The 23,851-nt window shown below is 37.3% G+C and overlaps 1 protein-coding gene across 13 annotated transcripts in view; it reads left to right on the top strand.

Moving 5' to 3' along the window:
- The window catches only part of ctbp2a (C-terminal binding protein 2a), a 55,020-nt gene that overhangs the window by 12,681 nt on the left and 18,488 nt on the right, over positions 1 to 23,851 (top strand). For 8 of the 13 annotated variants that reach the window (XR_007925992.1, XR_007925991.1, XR_007925990.1 and 5 more), the window contains exon 1: positions 14,082 to 16,344. Coding sequence is in view for 10 of the 13 variants with exons in the window: in XM_051868816.1 (XP_051724776.1) it covers positions 14,097 to 16,344 (2,248 nt within the window). In the remaining 3 variants the exon portion in view is untranslated. Of the gene's footprint in view, positions 1 to 2,817; positions 2,971 to 14,081; positions 16,345 to 19,120; positions 19,173 to 23,851 lie in introns of those variants that run through there. The other 5 variants (XM_051868821.1, XM_051868827.1, XM_051868826.1 and 2 more) reach the window with 2 other exon arrangements.

Genomic DNA, 23,851 nt, shown 5'->3' with positions numbered 1-23,851 from the left:
CTGTCTGGAGGGTCGATATTTCTCCTTCAGCAGGATAGTTGAAATTGAGTCATGTTTTTGTGGGATGGCTGTGTGTGTGTGCGTGTGTGTGTGTACGTGGCGCGTGCTCTGATAAGTTTCAGGTTGAGTGAGAGGGCACCGGTTCTTAAATCACTGGAGCGATATGTGTCTCGGTGAGTTTGTCTCAGCATGGGACTGGAAGTCTGTTTGTGTCTCTTTCTCAGCTCTGAATCTGCTGCCGCTCTGATTAAGGATGACTGGCAGCCCTGTGCAGACACTTTCTCATTTTTTTTTTTTAACCCCAAAGGGCCAACAAAACAGTAAAATCTTACTGGTTTGAAGTTGTAGACATGTGATTTATTCAGTTAGTTCACCCAAAAATGGAAATTCTATTACTCACCCTCATGTCAGTCCAAATCTATGAGACTTTCGCTCATCTTCGAAGCACAAATAAAGATATTTTTAATTAAATCTGAGTGATTTCTGTCCCTCAATTGAAAGTATATTCAGTTCAAAATGTTCATAAAGATATTGTAAAATAAATCCATATGAATCAAGCGATTTAATCTAAGAGACACAAATTCTTTGATGAATAGATTTAATTTAGTCTATTCATCAAAGAATCCTGAAAAAAATGGTTTCTATAAAAATATTAAGCGGCATAACTGTTTTCAACATTGACAATAATAAGAAAAGTTTCTTGAGCAGCTAATCAGCATATTAGAATGATTTCTGAAGGATCATGTGACTGAAGACAAGAGAAATTATGCTGAAAATTCAGCTTTGCCATCACATGTGGGAATAATTTACATTTTAAAATATATTAAAATAGATAAGTTATTTTAAATTAGAATATTCAACAGTATACAGGTGCTGGTCATATAATTAGAATATCGTAAAAAAGTTCATTTTTTTATTGTAAATTATTTTAAAAAATGAAACTTTCATATATTCTAGATTCCCTACATGTAAAGTAAAACATTTCAAAAGGTTTTTTTTTTAATTTGTTGATTAGAGCGTACAGCTAATGAAAGTCCAAAATCCAGTATCTCAAAATATTAGAATATTTACATTTGAGTTTCATTAAATGACCATCCCTACAGTATAAATTCCGGGTATCTTTTGTTCTTTGAAACCACACTAATGGGGAAGACTGCTGACTTGGCAATGGTCCAGGAGACAATCATTGACACCCTCCACAAAGAGAGTAAGTCACAGAAGGTCATTACTGAATGGGGTGGCTGTTTACAGAGTGATGTATCAAAGCATATTAAATGCAAAGTTGACTGGAAGGAAGAAATTGGGTAGGCAAAGGTGCACAAGCAACAGGGATGACCGCAAGCTTGAGAATACTGTCAAGTAAAGCCGATTCAAACACTTGGGAGAGCTTCACAATGAGTAGAATGAAGCCGGAGTCAGCGCATCAAGAGTCACCACACTCAGACATCTTCAGGAAAAGGACTACCAAGCCACTTCTGAACCAGAGACAACGTCAGAAGCATCTTACCTGGGCTAAGGAGAAAAAGAACTGGACAGTGAACAGTGGCCGAAAGTCCTCTTTTCAGATAAAAGAAAATTTTGCATTTCATGTTGAAATCATGGTCCCAGAGTCTGAAGGAAGACTGGAGAGGCACAGAATCCAAGCTGCTTGAAGTCTAGTGTGAAGTTTCTGAAGTCAATAATGATTTGGGGGGGCCGTGACGTCTGCTGGTGTTGGTCCATTGTGTTTTATCAAGTGCAAAGTCAATGCAGCCATCTTCCAGGAGATTTTGGAGCACTTTATGCTTCCATCTGCTGACAAGCTTTATGGAGATGCTGATTTCCTTTTCCAGCAGGACTTTAGCACCTGCCCACAGTGCAAAAACCACTTCCAAGTGGTTTGCTGAGCATGATATTACTGTGCTTTATTGGCCAGCCAATATGCCTGACCTGAATCTATGGGATATTTTCAAGAGAAAGATGAGAAACAGTCGATCCAACAATATACAGATGATCTGAAGGCTCAATAGTGCCTCAGCAGTGCCACAGGCTGATCACTTCCATGCCACACTTCACTGATGCAGTAATTTGTGCTAGGAGCAAGTCATTTGCTGTAATATGTCCTGCCGATCAAGTATTGAGTGCACAAAAGAACATACTTTAAAGAACTTTTCTGTTTTGCAAATCCATTTTTTGATTGATCTTAGGAAATATTCTAATATTTTGAAATACTGGATTTTGGACTTTCATGAGCTGTACGCTCTAATCATCAAAATTTAAAAAAAAAACTTTTGAAATGTTTTACTTTACATGTAGGGAATCTAGAATATATGAAAGTTTCATTTTTAAAAATAATTTATAATAAAAAAATGAACTTTTTGATGATATTCTAATTATATGACCAGCACCTGTATATTTGTTTTTACTGTATTTTTAATCAAGTAAATGCAACCTTGGAAGCCTTCCAAAAAAAATAAATAAATAAAATCTTACAACCACAAACTTTTGAATGGTACTGTACATAAAGATTTGGAAAGTCCCTAACCTTATACATGAGCATGCTTTAGTACCATTATTAATATCGTGGTCTAATGTTGAATTTTGTGAATATTTACATTATTGAAGTTAAATGTGTTATGAATGCAGCTTTATGTTGTCTTTAAAGCTAGCAAAGTATGTAAAATTCTTTGCAAAATATTGTTTTAATATTTAAGTTATTCATTTGTTGTTTCTCCAGCTTTTCTCTAATTTGAATAGCATCATGGCTCCCTCTAGTGGCAGAAATAAGTCATTTTGTCAGTTGTCCACTGGTTTCATCTTGACTGTGTTTCTGTGCAGGTGTAAGGTGGCGTTATGCCCACTGGAGGATTCTGGGGACTGTAGTTTCCTGTTGCTAAGCTCAGTGAACAACAGACGAGGAGAAAAGAGCTGCCATGGCTTTGATTGACAAACACAAGGTCAAACGGCAAAGACTCGACAGAATCTGTGAGGGTAAGAAATCTTGACATGTCCCTTAAGTACTGTCTCAGTATCATGGTGCAGTGGTAGTAATACTATGGTGCTTTGCTATATGCCATGAAACATAATAACTACCATACATATAAACCAATATACTGACATCACCATGGTTAAACTGTATTGCCAGGTATTGGGAATACCATGTTTTTTCTTTATACACTACAGCTCAAAAGTTTGGGGTCAGTATGTTTTGAAATAAATCACCAAGGCTGCATTTATTTGATCAAAAATACTGCAAAAACAGTAGTTTTGTGAAATATTATTACAAATTTAAATAACTGTTTTCTATTTTAATATATTTTAAAATGTAATTTATTCTTGTGATGAAATTACTCCATTACTCCAGTCTTCAGTGTTACATGATCCTTCAGAAATCATTGTAATAGGCTGATTTGCTGCTCAAGAAACAAACAAATAACAGCATTTATTTAAAGTAGAAATCTTATATAACATAAATGTTTTTACTGTCACTTTTGGTCAATTTAATGCATCCTTGTTGAATGAAAGTCTTAATTTCTTTTAAAAAAAACTTTTGAATGGTAGTGTGTATATATATATATATATATATATACCGTGGTATTTACATGGTACTCCAAGATTTCTATTAGACATGACTCTGGTCCATGGTTCTCCCATGTCTAAAAACCTAATAAAAAAACCTTATTTGGACTTTTTTATTAATGTGTTGTTTCTAAACTCTACACAACTTAAAGGACTTTAGTTGTTTGTCAAATGCTGTTGGAATATTTGCGTGTGGGCATATGTGATAAATGATGTCATTTCGGGTTTCCTGAGAAAGTTTTTCCAGCTTCCCAAAATGTTCTTACTGAGCCCATTTGAGAGTCATCAGAGGCAGATTAAAAAAGCCAAAAGAGTAACTGGTGAAACTAATGTACATTTACTCCGAAACACATGCTGAACGTCCACTAAAGTTGACATCAGTCATGATGATGCAATGTTCCTCTAATGGAGCAGGAACTTAAGTTACTGTTTAAACCCCGTATCACATATGCACAGACGCACACATACATGCAATCAATCCGTAATCCCCAAGCACTGGGAAAGTTTTCCATCCGTTCCATGGTTTGGCATCTCTCGGCTGCCTGATATTATATTAGCATATAAAAGTTTGCATTTGGCTCCTGGACCCCCTCGCTAGGACTCCTGAATGCGGTTGATCTGGCAGCCTTGCGTTTTCTTCCTCGCACATCAATTAGGCCCACAGTTAGGAAACCGAGGAGGGAAAATGTGCCTCCGGGGATGTTGTAAACTACACTGTGTACAAAGAGAAGGGCCAGAGAGTCATTGGTTTTTAGGTCTAAAAGGGTGTAGTTCTCAGATGAGAGATTGGCTCTACAGACCGCTGAAATGTTGCTCTACAGCTTTATATGTTTATTTGTTTTATGTTATGGTCATTTTTAGTAGTTCTCTGTGTATAGTATATTAAGTCTGATGTCTTAAAGTCGTCGTACCTTGCATGTTTCTGGTCTTATTGCTGCTGTTTCATTTGTGCAGATTATTCCAAAGAAAAATGGCAATCTTTAATCAAAACATGCCTTTGTCATTGACGTCATTGGATAATGATAACCAATAGCCAAATAGCTATTTAGGTGGTGTATTTGGTCTGTCTCCATTCTGGTATGGAACGGCCTGTTTTGACAGTTGATTCGACTCATCCCACATTTTTTTCTTGTTGAATAATCCTGTTTCATTTGGAAGTGCATCACATTGTGAAAGTATGCAAGTATAGACCCTTGAAACTTCTAAAAAGAGATGTTTAAATGCACAATGTTCATAAAATCCCAGTTATCCGGTAGTTTCAGTTTCTGCTGGAAGTTTGTAATTTGTTTGAAGATCAGTAAATCATTCTTGGAAGCTTTTCATTGAAGAATTTTTAGCTATTGTGCTGTGGTGTCCCCTATCAGAGAAGTTAAATAGTGCTTCCAAGTAGTGTAAGTGTGTGACAAATTAACCACCAGGTAAAGTTTCAAAGAGATAGTTCAAGTCTGAAAGTTCAGGTGTCAGAAACTTGAGTCGTAGTAATATTCCCTACAGCTCCAGCACAAAGACTACAGTCATCACATCTGTAGCCGCTGGCTCGTTAAATGCCTGACTCGTTTTCCGAGAGCTGGAAAAGCCGAGTTCTTAAGTATACCTCCTATAATGAAGAAATGTCAAGTCTCCCGCTCTACTTTCTAAAAAAGAGCCTTATTACAGCACCACGATAGGATTCCCCAAGGGAATTCTGCTAGCAGAGGAGAAATCAGCAGAAAGAAGAAATAGAAGAGAGAAATGAAGAAGTTAAGTTGTGAATGTGTTCTAGTGAGATGTCTGAATAGAGAGCTGTCAACTGCGGTGTGTGCGCAGAGGCTGTCAAAAGGCTGCTCTTCTGTACTAGCTGTTCAATAGTAGAACAAGCGGATTACTGAAGTGGTTATAAATTGGATTGCACTTTTTTTTTTCCAGAATGAATGTTGTAGCTTTGTATATGCACCAAGGTTGCTGTGCTGCTGAGAAGAAAAGATATTGTCATCACATTAAGTACATTTTGTTTGCAGCTCTTTTGTGATCATAATGGAAGATTAGGTTGTTCAGATTATTATGGTATGTATAAATGACAGGTAAATGCTTAATAGCCTTACTCTTAAACCAGGTAAGAAACATAGCTGTTTTGTTTCCGTACCAATGGAGCCTACTAGACCAAACCAGCTTGATCAAACCAGGTCAAACTTAGACCTAATACTGTACATGGTTGTCTAGCTTATCAACTATCTAGACCAGCGCAGCCACAGATCAGCTAATGGCCATCTAAGTTCAGTGTTGTTATTGTTAACTGAAATTATCAAAATAATTTTTTTTTAATTAAATTAATTTTAAAATAGTATAAAATATAAATATTAGATCAGAAATGTAAACTTAAACTTAGAAATGTTGTCTTGGCAACTGTCTGAAATAAATGTTTAAGTAAAAATTGAAATAATATAAAATTGAAATAAAAAAATAAATTACAGCTAAAAAACAAAAAACAAAGTAAAAATGGTAAAAAGCACATAATAAAATAACTAAAACTTTAAAGGGTTAGTTCACCCATAAATTAAAATTCTGTCATTTATTACTCACCCTCATGCCGTTTTACACCAGTAAGACCTTCGTTAATCTTCGGAACGCATATTGAGATATTTTTGTTTAAATCTGATGGCTCCGTGAGGCCTACATAGGGAGCAATGACATTTCCTCTCTCAAGATCCATAAAGGTACTAAAAACATATTTAACCCTTGTGCATTCAAAAAAAGGTGCAAAATGGACAAAAATGTCCATGCCAAAAAACTGTCATAGAAATATGATTTATTAATATTTTTTTCCACTTTCACTGATGTCAATGTTTTAACCAGCATCTGTTCTATCCATAGATACCAAACATTCATTAATTTTAAGAACTTTAACCCTTTAAATGCTGGTTTGTTTACATAATGCCATAGGTGTTTTTTTTTTTTTTTTTTTAATTAAAAAATAGTAGTTTATTTTCATAAACTAAATGCTAAGCAGAATTTTTTTTTTTGCTTATTAGATTCTTGGGTGTGTCAATGAAGAACAACAACATTAATTTTGAGGCATTTCTATTTTTTATGTAAGATTTTTTACAAAAACTAACACTTAGGTCCATAATGGACAAAAATGTCCATGCCAAAAAACTGTCATAGAAATGTTATATATTAATATTTTTTTCCACTTTCACTGACTGTTTTTTTTATCAGCATCTCTTCTATTCATAATTATCAAACATTCATTCATTTTCTGAAATTTAACTCTTTACAAATCGTTTTTTTTACATCCTCAGCTTCTAAAGCACCTGTGTGCTCACTGTCAGTGGGCAACACTAGCTTCAGAGCTTCCTCTGCTGAGTAACGTCTCTTCACATCTTGCAAACAATGAAATGATCAACCCCTCAAGCACCACATATTTATAGGTTTGGCTGTGAGGACACCTGTGTGAACTCAAACTTTGTATAAAATCTACCAGACTAAACAATCAGCATTTTCTTGTGGTGAAAACTAAAACAATGTGTTTAGGGGCTTCTGAACTTCTACTTCAAATTCAAGCATACCTTTTATCTCCGTACAAAAACAATAACAAGTGAAAAAGTGCAATCAAGGGTTAAGATGCATGTTTGGTCGAAAAAGAAAAACCTCAAACCTTCTTTGACCTTTTTCATAGTTTTCACATGGCCCTATGACCCTGCCAAGGGTGTGACTCATACATGGAGTGGGATTTTTGATTGCCAGTACAATATAATTTCTTTCAAACTAATTACACACATTAAATTTTCAGTAAACACATGCAAACTACACTCTGACATCCTTACCAACATACCCACACAATTATAGCTGCATTATTTTTCCAATTGACTCTATACTATGCATAAGCAGAAAACACAAATAAAGCGAGTATTTCTTTTATATGCCAAATTTGAAAATATGGCACAATCTAGTAAAAAATGGTTATAAAGTAAAATTTGAAGCCTTGCCGATAGAATGAATAATGCCTGTTTGCAAATATTGTATCATTTTATAGTCAAATGGCCCTGGGTTAAAAAAATGCAGTTTTAATGGGTTTCAATGTGGACATTTTTGTCCTTAAGGTCCTGAGTGTGAGTATTTTTTGTACGGAGGGTACAATATTAAAAAGGGTTATGAGGGTAAAATATTAAAATTCCAATAAAAATAAACACCTGAGCCAAAATTAATGGAGTTGGCATTAACAAAGGCACACTTATAACAAAAAACAAAACTGAAATGGACAAAAATGTCCATAAGGTTGCACAAGGGTTAAATCAATTCATGTGAGTACAGTGGTTCAATATTAATATTATAAAGCGACGAGAATATTTTTGGTGCGCCAAAAAAACAAAATAACGAATTATTTAGTGATGGTCGATTTCAAAACACTGCTTCAGGAAGCTTCGGAGCATAATGAATCAGCGTGTCGAAGCCGCAGTTCGGAGCGCCAAAGTCACGTGATTTCAGCAGTTTGGCGGTTTGACACGCGATCCGAATCATGATTCGACACGCTGATTCATAATGCTCCGAATCTTCCTGAAGCAGTGTTTTGAAATCGACCATCACTAAATAATTCATTATTTTGTTTTTTTTGGCGCACCAAAAATATTCTCATCGCTTTATAATATTAATATCGAACCACTGTACTCACATGGACTGATTTAAATATGTTTTTAGTACTTTTATGGATCTTGAGAGAGGAAATGTCATTGCTCCCTATGTAGGCCTCACGGAGCCATCGGATTTAAACAAAAATATCTTAATTTGTGTTCCGAAGATCAACGAAGGTCTTACTGGTGTAAAATGACACGAGGGTGAGTAATTAATGACAGAATTTTCATTTTTGGGTGAACTAACCCTTTAAACTAAAATTAAAATTAAAATTAAAAATAAAAGCTATTTTAAATATATAAAATAAATGAATAGCTGCTTGCAGCTATATTTTATATACTATTACAGATATATAAAATATAGCTGCAAGCAGCAATAACGGGGCCAAACCCTTCCAAGGGTTCCATGAGATCAAAAAGTAGCTAAAAAAAACAAGAGATACAATAGAAACTATAGCCCTTAATAATAAAACCAACAGACACTCCTATTGTATCATGAGGAATGGTATGTTGTACTGCAAAACTTTTCAGATTTTTAAAGTCATGACTGATACCTATCCTAATATGTTGATATCTGTAAATTATTTAAAAATATCTTTTAACAGAACATAAAAAAAATGGGCAGTTGAAAATGGTTCAGATGTTGTCAGAGAATTTAAACACCCAAGCCAACAGTTAAGTACAATGCAGAGCCAAAAAAACTCTTGAATATACTTGACATATCTGTAACTGTTTGGACATTGCAACATACGTGATTCGAACCCCCATCTTTCTTGAGCGTTCATTGCTCATCAGAGTGCGCCGCTCAGTTTACACAAATTCACCAGGCTGCAGAGGAGGGCTTCCAAGTCAAGAATAATACTAAAATAATGCTTTCTGAGACCAGTTAGAAGCCATGCCAAATTTTGATGATTTTTGTGTGCACAGAACATTTATTAATAACAATAATAATAATAATTTTTATTTATATAGAGCCTTTCCAAAGCCCAAGGTCACATTATAAGGTTAAGTTTAGAGGAATATAGATAAATAGCAAACATCCAAAACAAAATACAATTCACAGATCAAGAGCTGAAGTAATATTTAGAGAAAAATATTGTATTTTGTATGTGGAAAAAGCTTAATGTTTATAAATGTTTTTAAGAGGATTTTGAAAAAAAAGAAGGGAGAATGCCTGACTGATCTCTTGAGGTAGAGCATTCCACAACCTGGGAGCCACAACACTAAAAGAGACCCATAGTAACCAAACTAAATTTAGGATTCATTAACAATTACGCACTAGAAAATCTTAAGGAATGAACAGGGGCATAAGTTTGAAGTAAATCCGATAAATATGAGGGTTATCGAGCTTTGTTAGTAGGGTTTAGTACCTTGAAGTTTATACATAAGAAAACTGGAAGCCATAGAAGAATTGAAGTAATGTGCTCGTTCTTTCTTGTGAGAGTGATCAAACAGGCTGCAGAGTTTTGAACATATTGTAATCGTTTGATGTTTTTAGCTGAAAGGCCATAAAGAAGTGAGTTACACTAATCAAAGTAAGAAGTGTCTAAGGCATGTGTAACAGTTTCAGCACCCTGCTGACTAAGAGAGGTTTAAATACGAAAGATATTAAGTAGGTGGAAAAAAAAGCTGTCTTTACCACTTTTCCAATGTGATCATTAAATGAAAGAATGGAATTGAGAAGAACACCAGGATTTCAAACTGTTGTAAAGGGCAAAATAAGGTCACCATCCAGTCATTTGGCCATATAGTTTAGACACAATAGATTTATAACCAATCAGTATTACCTGAGTTTCACCTGAGTTTCATCTGAGTTGAATTTAAGATGATCTTCCTCCAGCCAAAGCTTGAGTTCCTAGATGCAAGTTGTTAACACTTGGAGGAGGAGGAAGCACTTGAGGTTGGAGGAGTGCTAAAATGAATCTCTATGTCGTCAGCAATGCATATTTATTTTAATCCAATGCGAGTTGTTCTTGTTGTAACAAAATAAGGGACATAATGAGAACATTTTGATAAACTGTCAAGTCGATAAGCAACTTATAGAAAAATATAAACGCAGTATATACCACATTAGAAACTCCCAGCTGAACAAGAAAGAGAGTAAATTAGTCAAAGTAATGTTTCATTTCAGTGCATTCTGCTTTTAATCACTTCATATCATTTTTTTATGAATTTGTTTCCCTCAAAGAGCTCTCGTATTAGTAGTCATGTATAAAATTGCTTACACATGTATTCCCAGATAGGCAGAGAAGCCTGTTGAAGCCAAACGTCCCACGGGGTTTTGTATTAGATTAGTCGCAGTCTCTCGGGCACAAAGGATTTATGAAAATTCTCTCTCTTTTCCTTTGTTTCTGTCTCTCTGTCTTTCTCTCTTTTGATCCTTAAAGTTCTGCAGAAGGATAACTAAAGATACTGTTGCCATGATACTGCTCTACTTGATTTTTCTATTGTGATGTAACTGTACAGATCCATGTTGTTTTTCTTTTTGGTAATTGTGTAGCACTTATTATAGAAGCAAATATAATCCTCACTGCATGTGTTTAAGTAAAAGTCACAAAGAGAAAGAAAGACTCTTCCAGAGAGATTTGTTTTCATTTGGCTGAATTACATAGTCTCTGTTGCTCTGTTCCAAAACCTAGTGAACTTGTAAGGCATCAATGCCACGCTCCAAAAGGTAGGCAGCATAATTATAAGGGAGCTTGACATAGCATTGAGCTCCAGAATACAATGCACTGATGAGAATTGTGGATTATAAATATAGTAAATTAATCTGATACTGCAAAGTGTTGATAAAAATAGTGCATTCTAAAATAATCTGTTATTTGTGTGTGTACTCTGTATTTTTATGCTTATTAGCTTATTTTTATGCTTATTATTATGCTTAGTATTTGTGCCATTATCTCAGCAACATGATAACTCTGAGGCCCGGTTTCACAGACAAGGCTTAGATTAAGCCAGGATTAGGCCTTAGTTCAACTAAGACATTGAAGTAGCTTTTATAAATGTGCCTAAAAAAAGTGTGCATCTTGAGACAAAACAATGCCACTGACATATTTTAAGATACAAGTTGCTTTCAGTTCAGACAGTTAAAACATGCATTTTAGTCTAGGACTAGTCTTATGTTTTGTCTGTGACACCGGCCATGTAATTATTAGAGTCAAATGTTCAATGTTAAGCACTTTTTGTGTGTCATGCTCGTGCCTACAATTGTGTCACTTATGGCAAAGAAACTATATTGGGACTTGTTTGCAATCTGGAAATGGTAACGTATACAGGTGTTGTTGATTCTGAACAACAGGCTTAAAGCCAAATTGAAATTCCTGCCATAGCTATATTACAGGCACCAAAGTGAAAGGATCAAAACAAGGCAAAGTGCTGTAAAGTCACTTTAAAACTGTGCACAGCTTTAGACGGTATCAAAATGCAGAAAGTATCACAATGCCAAAGGATTGTTGGAGAATATGCCCTATTAATTTTATCCTCTCAAGTCTCTCTCTCCCTCCCTCTCCATCTCTCTCTCTCTGTGGTGTTTGTGGGGATCAGAAAGGATTTGGGTGGAGTGTTTCAGTGGCAGGTGGGCAAAATCTGTTCACAAAAAAAGCTTTTCCTAAACTGAAAACTCAAGACTCAACTGTTAGGATTCATACTGTTGGAATGTTTTCCATGAAACACATATTTGCTAGACTTTGGTTATTGTAGTATTATTTGATGTCCCAGATTTCCTCCTTCACCCCCTCTGAGTTTTATATTGCTTATCTTAATAACATAGCCATGCTTTCTCAGTGGGGAATAGCAAAACATGGGGTGATGGTTTCTTTGTTTATGTTGAATGAATGTCTGAAAAAAAAAAACACAGTCATTGTTATATTAAAGGGATAGTTCATCCAAAATGAAAACTCTGTCATAGTTTAAGCACCCTCATGTCATTCTAAACCTGTATGCATTTCTTTCTTTTGCAGAACAAAAAAGAAGATATTTTAAAAGAACCCTGGGGTCCAAACAACATTAGGCCCCATTAACTTTCATTTTATGGACAAAAATTTTAAAATATCATCTTTTCTGTTTCACAGAAAAAGAAAGTCATACAGGTTTGGAATGGCATGAGAGTGAGTAAATATTGATGTGGTTCTGATGTTTCTAAGAAATTATAGCATCATTATCAGGGCTCACAAATTTGGTAGTCAGACGTCCCTGGGCTTTTGTGCCTTCCAGTTGGGCTACCAAAATATATCACCGGTGCCACCCTTCCCGACGACGGCTATCTTAAATAGTGAAATAAAATTCCTTCCTTGATTTGCGTTGTTCACTCTCTTGACTTATTTGATGGAAAAATGTGATCATGGAAGTTTTTCATCATGCTGTTTTGTTTGCAGTGAAGTTTAGCTGATGTTAACGTTACTTGGCTTGTGTCTTCTTCTGGCTGCATCCACCTTGCCTTCTCGTCTTCTGACTGTTTGGGAAAGACAATTGATACTGCCACCCCCTGTAAAAGAGTGTTGTTCTCACTTAATTTACTGTTGCTAAGTGATAGAGATTGCATGTGCAGTGGAGAGGATTGTGAAAATCGCTGTGTGCGTGTGTGAAAATGTTAAGATGCACATGGATTTTAGTGGTGTTTTAGTTCTACTCAGCCAAAAAAGACAGGTCAGGATGAAGAAAAAGGGACAGCCAAAGAAAAGCAGACTGCCACTCCTATCCAATTTTTTTTTTAACATAAAAGAAAGATTGTCTTTTTTATTTGGGGTAAGTTAAATCCATTTCGGGCTGCCAAAATGTGAAGAGTGCCTGCCCGAAGGGCTACCAGGAATTTTGAAATTTTGTGAGCCCTGCTTATGTAATTTTTACAGAAAGTGTTCAGATTTGATGTAATGAAACTGATTTTTTTGTGCATCAGTGTTGTTATCCATAAGCTTCTCGAAGCTTTATGACCTCATTTTTGGTGTGCTGTACAGTGTATTTGGAGGCAGTGGTTCATATAGCTGCGCTGGTGTCCGCTCGGGTCATAATATAATAGATGAGTGGTGATGCTGGATCTCTGCATTTGCATAGCTCTGCAGGCATTGCTGGCCCATCATAGGATTACTGTTCAATCAGGATTTGACGTTTCCTGACAGTGCTACACGATTTTGCCCTGCTGCATTAGATCTGTATTAGTTTCACTGGCCCGCTTCACTGGCCCACCTCTTGGAGTCCAGCAAAGACCTCCTGCTCAATGCCAGCTGGCTAGGCTTTTGAAAGAAACACAGACCACCTCGACCACTGGCATCAGGTAAGCGTGTCCACGGCAGCATGTGTTCCTGTCCACGGGGATTTCATTGTATTCATTATCATTGGGGACACATTTTGTGTGTGTTTGTATGTGACGTCACAAAGGAGAAGAGTAGATTTAAGCTGGCTTTATTTGGTCTGTAATCCCTCATAGCAATCTGAACGAGTAAAATGTTCGGAGTTGGAGCGGATCAGCTTCGCTGGATTATCACAAGCCCCTGCCTCCCCCACACCAACCCTCCCCTTGTTAAAATTTTTCTTCCTGTCTCTCTGTTTTCTCTCTTTTTCTTTCCCTCGGTCTGTTCACGCTTGTCGCTTTACATTGCCAGAATGGAGTAGTCAGGCAGTCTTCACCTACCGACGTTATTTGTGAGAGGGCTTGGTGTCCTCTTTCCTGCTTCCATCACCACCAGCAGTATTCCCCAGATTAATTATTCACCGATCGCCAAGCAAGAGGAGCCATTTGATAGCCAGACCTTGCCACTGTGATAGAGACGGGAGACAGAAATTACAACTGGACCTCAGGTGAAAAGCAATATCTTCTGTTTTAATTTTTTCTTCCATACTCCTTCCTTTCACCACTTGAGACCAGCCTGCAACTAGAAACTTAAAGGAAAACCTCTCTCATTTTTCTTCCCTGTGAGTAAGGTATATCTATTCCTCATGTTGATCTCCAGTAAGCAGTTGCCGATTGGCCGCTCCCAGAGCTGGGACACGCTGGGTGGGAATGAGGGTCATTGGGAGCGCAGTGACAGTGTTTATGAGCAGCAGGCCCGGATGGCTGGTCGACGGAACTCACTGAGCTATGGAGCAGACACAGGAGGGGGATGGTATGAGCCACCGCCTGGAGTGCGTCCTCCTGACCTCGATTTGAAACGGGAGCCAGACTCCTACCAGCAATCCCTTTACAACCAAGGTTATTTAGATCGTCCGGACCCACGTCACATAAGAAAGAGCTCCGTTCCTGAGTTGAACAGCCATTACGACCGACCATCCATGGCAAACCGTGGTTCCCTGCCACACCATGACTACTATCAGCAAGACCCAGGCATGCCACCTCGGCCAACAGATGGTTTCTATCGTGGAGAGCAACCTCATTCTCTCAATAGGTCATCTTCACATTATGGAATAATGGCAGGTCCTCGGCAACTGTGGGAACAGAGTTCAGGAGGTCGGCCTGGTTCTGCTGCCCCAACACCTGGCATACCTCCTCCCCCACCTCCAAGTGCTCATGACATGGGTCGTATTTATAGGGAACCATCCCTGCCTGGACCCCCACCTGCTACACCTAGCACAAAAATGATGCAGGATGGGCAGCGCGTTCCAAGCCGAGCGCCATCTCCTGCTCGTTATATAATGGAGCCAAATTCTCCCCGTTACGGTGCTGAGCCTCCTGCCTCTCTCACTAGCCATTCAGTCTACAGTGACGTTAACGGAAGGCCGATTGATCAGCCAACAGCCACCTGCCTGGTGGTTGATCCAGTTGCTCAAGGAATGGATGGAACTGCCCGAGGTATGGTCATGCATCTGGAAAACCCCTCACCATACACCATACAGCAACAGCAAGCCCAACAACAGGCTCAACAGCAAGCGCAGCAGCAAGCGCAGCAACAAATGCAACAACAAATGCAACAACAAATACAGCAGCAGCAAATGCAGCAGGTTCAGCCAGTGCAGCAAATGCAGCAAGTTCAGCCAGTACAGCAAATGCAGCATGTTCAGCCAGTGCAGCAAATGCAGCCAGTGCAGCAAGTTCAGCAAGTACCACAGGTTCAGCCAGTGCAGCAAGTTCCACATGTGCAACCCGTGGCACCTCCAAATCCCGTCTACACTCCAGTTCCCCCTACAGCCCTTGCCCCAGTAACCACTCCTGCTCCATTACCACAACTTTCTGCTCAGCCTCTTACTGCTGCTCCTCCTCCCACTGTCCCTCAGACCCCAGTGGCTCCTGTAGACCCTAAAAAAAATGCAGACCCTGAGTTTCTGGCATTGCTGCAAAAAGAGGGCCTCTCGGAAAGCACCATCACTTCTCTACTGCAGCAGGGCTTTGACTCCACTGCAATGTTGGCTGTTATGGAGGAAAATGATGTGCGTTCAGTGGCCCCAAACTTGGGCCAAGCCAGGGTTCTGTCTCGTGTTGTGCTAGGTTACAAACGACCACCTGAAATCCTTCCAGCTACCCCCATGCATCCTAGTGCTCCAGTCCGTGGCAGATCCAACAGCTTTAGCCATCGCAGTGACATTTATGTGCACCAGCCACCACCCTTGACTCCAGGCTTGGAGTCCCAGTATATGCAGCCACCCTCTACCCCCATGCAGACTATATCTCCAAGGATGGGTGAGGGCTATAGTCGGAGACCCAGCAGTGCTCCCTCCCAGCAGCTTCTTGAGTCCAGTGGGTATCCTGGAGCCAGGTCTGCAGGAGCATACAGTGGTTCTGTGGTTCCAGTCCAGACTCGCCCAATGTCAGGGTACAATCCACATGCTGGCTTGCCCATGCCACCCATGACTGCAATGTCCCAACACGTAGCCATTCCATCACATCTGCCAGTAATGCCATCACAAATGGCAATCCATGCAATGCCACAGCCTTTGCCAGCACTGCCTGCAGTTCCCCAACAAATGACTATGCCTGCTTTGGCACCCCAGCAAGCTCCAAAGGCATACACAACCAACTATACTGTACCAATGGAGTTGATGAAGAGGGATCGGAGCTTAGCCACAATGTCGCCCATGCCCAGTCCCCATGTAAGCCCACAAGTAATGCGCAGGGCTGGAGTGTCCTCAGATGGATCCCTAGTACCTGTTGGTAGTGCCGCACCAGGCCAAAATGTGAATCTGGCTAATCAGAAGCTCAGCCGGCGTACTGGACCTCCGGTCATTGTCTCCACTATGGCATCACCGGACACAAGTAAATCAAAGCCCTCTTCCATTACCTTTTTCACGTTCTCCTATCTTCCCCTCCTCCACCCTCTCTAGTGCTTCAACTCCTAACTGTCTGTGTCAGAGTGTGCATGTCTGAATCATATAATTGTAGGCTAATTGATTCAAGTTATATTTTTCCCTTTGAACTTCACTTTTTAGAAGTGCTACACAGACACACCTCCTTTGAAGAATAAACAGTGCTGTTTGTTTTGTTGCTGAAATAGTAATAAATTGAGTTGCTAACGATTTTCCTAGACATATTCATCTAGTACTGAGATATCATCCCTGTTCCTTCTTTTGTCTAATGTTAAGCAAGACTTGTCTTAATTTATGAAAGATTATTCTTTCAGATCAAAGCTTATGGAACTAGTTTGGCTTTGTTTTGTTCCAGATCAGATGCAGCTTTTTTGTGCATAAAGAATTAGAAAAAAAGAAAATTCTGTTATTTAGCATGTCATCCCTCATCATCTTTTTATACCTTGTCATTGAAGAATCACATACCACTGAATATTGTATTTCATACTGTGTGGTCTAGCACAAGCTCATTTAAAAGTAACCTTACTTTGAACTTTCTTTTTACCATGAGTGGCATGGTAAATTGTGCTAGAATGTGCAATCGTGTTTTCATTATGTTGCCTTATAGTTCAGTGGCCTATTATGTTATTAGTCAGTCACATTTATGCAGTATTAGCCATTATTAGCTTCAGGGTGTCACTGATTTTTTGGGTGGCTTGGAATTCTGTATTACATTGCTTTTATATTGTGTATGCTCGCTTGTAAGCGTATCTAAGTGAATTTGTAGTGACATGTCTTATTTTTTATTTTCATGGTTTGTCTTTGCTAGTTTAAACCTCTGTCACTATCCTCCCGTCGCAGCTGATCTGTTCGACTAAGATACTGTTAGTGAAGTGTAGCCTGTCAGTTAGCGGTAGAGCCCCTTGATGCATGTTTGATGTGAATTGTCACTTAGAGGCGTATACAGGCAAGATCAGAATGGACCAGCACAGGGAGAGAGTGACATTTGCTTAACTAGAATGAAAATAATGTCACAATGCAAAAATTGTAAATGGACTTAATTTTATTTTATACGATAATATATATTCTGTGGGATTCAAATTTTGTTGCAAAACTGATGTTGATGCACATGTATGTTCTGCAGTGCTAAGGACTGTAAAGGGTTATGGTGTCATATTTCTGTATTCTTGAATCCCACCTGGTGCAGCTGGTGTTGGAGACAGTTTCCAGCCCACATTGGCTGTTTCAGAACGATGACCAATGACTGCACTGAGGGGGAGGGGAGGCAGCGCGGGGAGTTTTACTCTGAGCCGAAATGGAGATGCAGTGTCAGACCCCGGCAGGAAATTAAACAACACATCACCATAGTCAGGCTAATCACATTGTGGTGATAGTAATCAGAGTGTATGGATATGATTGGAGAGCCTCTGGGGTGGTAGAGAAATGAGTGGTGATAAACATTATTAAAGGCTGACTGGTTCAGTGCCTGGTTAGCAAAAAGCAGCTTCAGTAGGGTTGGGCAGTATGACCAAAACCTCGGTATACGTCATTATATTTAATGGTAAAGATATGTATCGTGAAATAATTATATGTTCTGGAAATTCAACAAAAATGGTTAATATGTTAGTAACCATGTAATTAAGATATTTTTTGGGGGTAATCCAGTGAATTAAAAACTTGGTTGATCTACCTAATTATAAAGCAAATGTTTTTTTTTTGTTTTTTTGTCTAAATGGGAGAGTCAGTTGTTGAGAACTGGTTGACCATCCCACCCATCCCTAGAAAAGAGGACAGATAGCATCATAATCTTTTAACTCTTCTTTTTACGACAGACTAATCCACGGCTTCCTGACTATCTCATGCATCCTCTCTTTTCGTTTCTCTTTCAAAGGCTTCCATTTTCTCTTTGTGTCTTTTTTCCTCCCTTTGCTTCTGTTACACCTTCTCTGCCGTCTCACTTGAGTTAATGGGTTTAGCTGGCTTTCGTTCCATGTAATGAAACCATTTCTCCAATGCCCCAGTCATTTCTGACTCCAGATGTTTCAGGTTGGATAGAGTCAGAGTACATTGCTCATGTCCTAAACATCTGTGAAAACCCCAGTGGGCAAGCGGTCTCGAGCAAAATATGAGAGCTTCTCTTATGCACAACAAAGTCATTTGCATGTGGGTGATGGTTGTTTGTTTAGCCAGTAATTTCGTCTGCTAATGGACAGGCTATAGACTGCGGGCTCGCAGGGTATTCCTTAATTGTGTGTTGCTAGGTGACCTGTTTTTGGTAGCAACAACTGCTCTGATTTTTTTTTTTTTATTATTATTATTATAATTATTATTATTGTGCTCTCTCTTTTAGAAAACATGCACATACACCATAATGTATCGTTCCTTACGGTCTAATACATCTCAATGAACTAATCTGAAAAGAGCCTGCTTCCTTATTCCTTTACCATATATAGTCATTCCAAATGCCCCCAAGACTAATTGTGTCTATATATGGACATGCAGGGGCGACCCTGGCAGAAGACCTTCCTTTCTAGTAAGAAGGGATTACGTAGCCATGGCGATGGGTGTCACGGTCAGACCGTATGAGAGTGTTGCAGGTCAGGTGTGTCTATGTGTTTGTGTATTGTTTGTGTTTTATTGTATCTAGTGTATTATTTGATATTGATTTTGATGCTTTTGAAATTCTTTTTTTGAATGAGAACTCTTAGGACTGAGATGTTTATAGTGATCATCCTGTAGTCTGGGATAAGCCGCTCCTGGTCATGGATCAGAAGTGTTACGCTGAAAGGACGCTTCATGGTATGCTTTACTCTAGTGCAGACTGTTTAGTTGAACTGTTTCATTCTAGGCCACAGTGTTTCTTTATAGTCAAAGGTGATTGTTGATGGTGTTATGCTAGTGCATGCTAAATTCTGTGTAATGAAATGCAGCAGCATCAGACCCACTTTGCCATTGGCTTGACAATTAGCAAGTTTTTTTCAGTCTCTGAAAGAGAACCAACATCATTTCTTTTTTTCAGTGTAAAGGTGATTATATGGTTAAAAAGATGGGACGACAAGACCAATCAGAATTCAGTATGCAAATAGTGTGCTGTCATCACTTTTGTTTACATTTTGAATGGCAAACAAGTGGTAAACATGAATCTAGCTACATATAACTAGATAAATAGATGGCGCATTTAAATGGACCCAAAGTATGAACAAAATTTTTACTGTATAAGCTTTTTTGAACACATTAGTAATTTTGAACTCATTGGTAATACTATGGTATTATTTGGAGTAGCCTGTTTCATATCTTGATAATCGAATTACAAAAATTACATTTTTTTTTTTTTTTAATTTATTAAAACAGAAAACAATTATTTTAAATTGTAATAATTTACAATATTACTGTTTTTACTGTATTTTTGATTAATTTTTTTTTTTTTTACTTTTTGAAAATAAGAGAATTCTTTCAAAAACATTAAAAATTGTAACCTTATTCCAATCTTTTGACATGTACTGTATATATGTATGTATGTATACGCATGTATATACATATGTTTATGCCAATAGCTGATATGATGCTGATATATATACATAATATATAATTTAATAATGACATATCAGATGCACAAAAAATGCTGAAACTAAAAGAACACCTATTTTACTCAAAATTCTATTAAAATATTCAGTTAAATTCAATAATCTCTGTTCAATAATCTCAAAGTGGCCAAATACCAGTTTATGAATCGGCCTATTGCTCATGGTATCTTTCCTTTTTTTTTTTTTTTTTTTTTTTTTTTTTTTTGTGAGAGGCCATCCTTTTTCAATTTATATCAATTTTCTATTTATGGTTGCTGAAACAAATATGAGGATTTAGCTAAATTTTTATTCATTTTACAAGTTTTAGTTTTGGCATGACTGTCCAAGAGAATAAAGGTGGTTTCTTCACCATAAAAATGACTTGAATGCAGTCGGTGACCGTTAATCTGTAGAAATTTTATCAGACTCTAAAGGAAATTTGGAGGAAAATCAACACAAAGTAGGGCAAAGAAAGGAAATAATGAATGAGAATGGAGGGCAAAAGACACTCAAAACCAAGTCATTTCAGTGCCGTTTTCTCCAACTCAGCATATTCATTTACTGAGGGTTTTAGAAATGAAAAGAGAAGACTGAGAGAGGGAATGAAAGAAAAGAGATTAGAGAGGTAAAATCCCACTAGCCATCTGTGCAGGACGGGCCCAGTGGGAAAGGGGGTGGGGGGTGTTGGGGTTAGCGGTCTCCATCAGAACATAATCCTGCAGAAATGAATGAATGCGTGTACTGTAATCCCTGTCTGCAGTAGGACAACTCATCTGACCTATCTCTGATGTGTACATCTGTCCCACATGGCATATTAGCATTAAAGAATCAGAAATTGGTGTGATATTGGTTTGTTTGAACATATGAATAATCAATTTGGCCTGGTGCAGCCTGTAGACGAGAGCTGTATGTAAACAACTACCAGCGTCTGATATTTCCAACTTCATAAAATGTTAAACAACTTGTGAATTTTTAATTTGTAAATCACTCCGGATAACAGAATCTGCTAAATGAATACATGTAGGCCTGCTTTTAAATGTATACCACACATTGCATGTATATGCAGTTTGTTGCAATTTTGTCAACATATCCATTCTCTGTGCGCATACTAAGTGTTTGCACAAAGTCACAGAGACCAAAGGTTGAATGAACAAATGGGTGTTATACTGTACTAGTGTTCAACAATAAAGATTGGCTGATGGAGAAAGAGCTTCAGGCCAGTTAACAGAACAACATGTTTTAATGCATCGCAAACATAAACATTTGTTTTTATGTGATGTTTTGGACATTGATGTTGCTAATACATTGTTGTGTTGAAATTGCAAGAAAGATTTCCTGATAGTCTTTAAAATATTAGTTATTAAGCGTGTTTATGAAATTATTGCTCCTATGCAGTTTTATTATAGCTGTATAATTTCCAGTATTATTGCTAATTAAAAACGTAATAGATTATTTGTTTGAACTAAAACAGATTTTAAATAGATTGTTTTAAAATAGACAACTTTAAATAAAAATTTACTATAATATATATTAAAATTATATTATATAAATGTATATAAATTAATATAATAATTAATATAAATTTAATAAATATAAATATGTTCTGAAGCATAAAAAAGATATTACTATATATTATGATATAAAAATATATATACAAAATTTTCAATTAAATTATTTATATTATTATATGAATATTATAAATTTAATAAATATAAACTTTTCTGAAGCATAAAAAGTTATTATTACTCTATATTATTATCAAATTTATTATTATTTACATTTATATTAAAACGTATAAAATAATAAATTATATTACATTATTTTATAAATATTATTAATATAATACATAATGTTCTGAAGCATTAAAAAGTTATAAATGCTTCATTTATATCAGTGCTTCAAATATGTCCTTTTTGTGGAGTGGACTGCGAAAATATTGGGGTGGCAAAGTATACTGTAAATGTGAACAGGTCCTGCATAATACCACAGAGTTTAGAAACAGAGACTTGTACCATGCAGTTGAGATGGGTGTCTTTGTAAAGAATGAGAGAACATGTGGATGACTGCAGAAAAGAATCCTTGTTCACAATATTCTTTGTGTGTGTGCGTTTTTTTGACATATCAGGACACAAATTTGTATAAAGACATGGGTATGACATTACCTCATGTCCCCATTTTTCAAAAGGCTTATAAATCATACAGAATGAGTTTTTTTGAGAAAGTAAAAATGTGCACAGTTTCCTGTGATGGGTAGGTTTAGGGGTAGGGGTAGTGTAGGGCGATGGAAAATACAGTTTGTACAGTATAAAAACCATTACACCATTATGGAATGTCCCCACAATTCACAAAAACAAATGTGTGTGTGTGTGTGTGTGTGTGTGTGTGTGTTAGACAATGTGAGATAGTAAACAGGTCCCAGTGAATTATTCATTGTGAGAAAATGAAAAGGTCACAGAGATTGAGTTTCATTCGTAGATGGAGAGGCAGATCTCTGTATGACCACAGACAGCGCAAGCAGATGCAGATGTTTGAAGGACCAGAAATTGTTTAGCTCTCTAATTCAATGCAAACTATGAATGAAAAAAGACATGAAAGAATCGTCTGAAGCTTTGTATGCTGTGTGAATTTCTATATACCTGCAAGGACACACTTGTATTTGTTTAGTACAAACATCTCAAAGAAACTTGTTCAAGTCATTGTGTAATGATGTTTGCAACCTGTTTTGCTTCCATAATGTGATGTCTTAACTAATGAAACAAGAAAAAAATGTTGGGTTGGTCATGATTTTATCCGTCGGGAATTGATTGGATTGTGAAAAGTGGGTGTTGCATATCAGAACAGTTTGGTGGTCGAAGGGGAGGAGTTGAAAATAAGAGCGACTAGTCACAGTAATATGCATCAGTAAATCATTCATGTGCATCATGTTTTCCTTTTGATTTTTTTTTTTTTTTTTACACTTTAACAGAGTATGTGTGTGTGTGCGCTTTTGCTGCAACTCTTTCCCTAATGTTAAGCACTGTCACCTCATAAAGAGCCTCTGTCTTTAGTGTAACAAAACACAGCTGTGTGTGTGTGTGTGTGTGTGTGCGTGTGCATTGTAAACCTCTCATTCCCTGGTCCAATCTCTTGTTCAGAAGGCCAGATGGCTCCTGTCATATAGAGAACTAACAGAAGGAGGGAGCGAGAGAATGTGAAACTAATGAATAGAGGGAAAAAAGTATTTTGGGGAACGAAACGGAGTGAGAGAGATCACATCTGCTGTGTGTGTGTGTTCACTTCAGGAGGGTGAGAATGAAGATTGAACACTGTGCTAATTATCTGTTAAGTCTATTTGTTTTCTCTTGTTTGGTGGTCACCACACCAAGTTTACTTACGCATCACTCTTAATTAATAGTAGAGATTTCACGTCATCATTTAATAACTTATGTAAGGTGAAGGAAGTCATTTCCGCAGCACCAAATGGAATTGCATTCTAAGTTTTGGCTGGGAGAGCTTTGTCTAAACAATTAAGGCTGGAAGTGTGTTTAAATCTTGTTTGAAAATGGTCAGAATTTTTGCTATTCTGTTTTGTTGCACAAAAATGACACATTTCATTCTTAAATTACAAAAGAATTTTGTAATTTGATAACAGCCGCCTTCTAAACTCTTAATACAAGTTCTTATTACAAGTTTGGGAAGCTGGTTGCCAATTTTTTCAAATGCAGTGTCAAGCTTAGCACTTAACACATAGCACTTATATTTATTTAATTAAATTGTAGCCTTCAAAAATTTTATAATCGCCCTAAGCCATACTGTGATTTTTGGGTTTATTTCGATTAATTGTGCAGACTTACTATATTCATACTTAGGGTTAGGGTATTTTTTTTTCCACTTATAAGGTCAGTCAAGGTTTCTTGCCCCAAAAACAGTGATCAT

Source organism: Ctenopharyngodon idella, chromosome 17 (assembly GCF_019924925.1).
Source record: "Ctenopharyngodon idella isolate HZGC_01 chromosome 17, HZGC01, whole genome shotgun sequence".
Classification (NCBI taxonomy): domain Eukaryota; kingdom Metazoa; phylum Chordata; class Actinopteri; order Cypriniformes; family Xenocyprididae; genus Ctenopharyngodon; species Ctenopharyngodon idella.
This window is presented reverse-complemented; position numbering and strand designations above follow the sequence as displayed.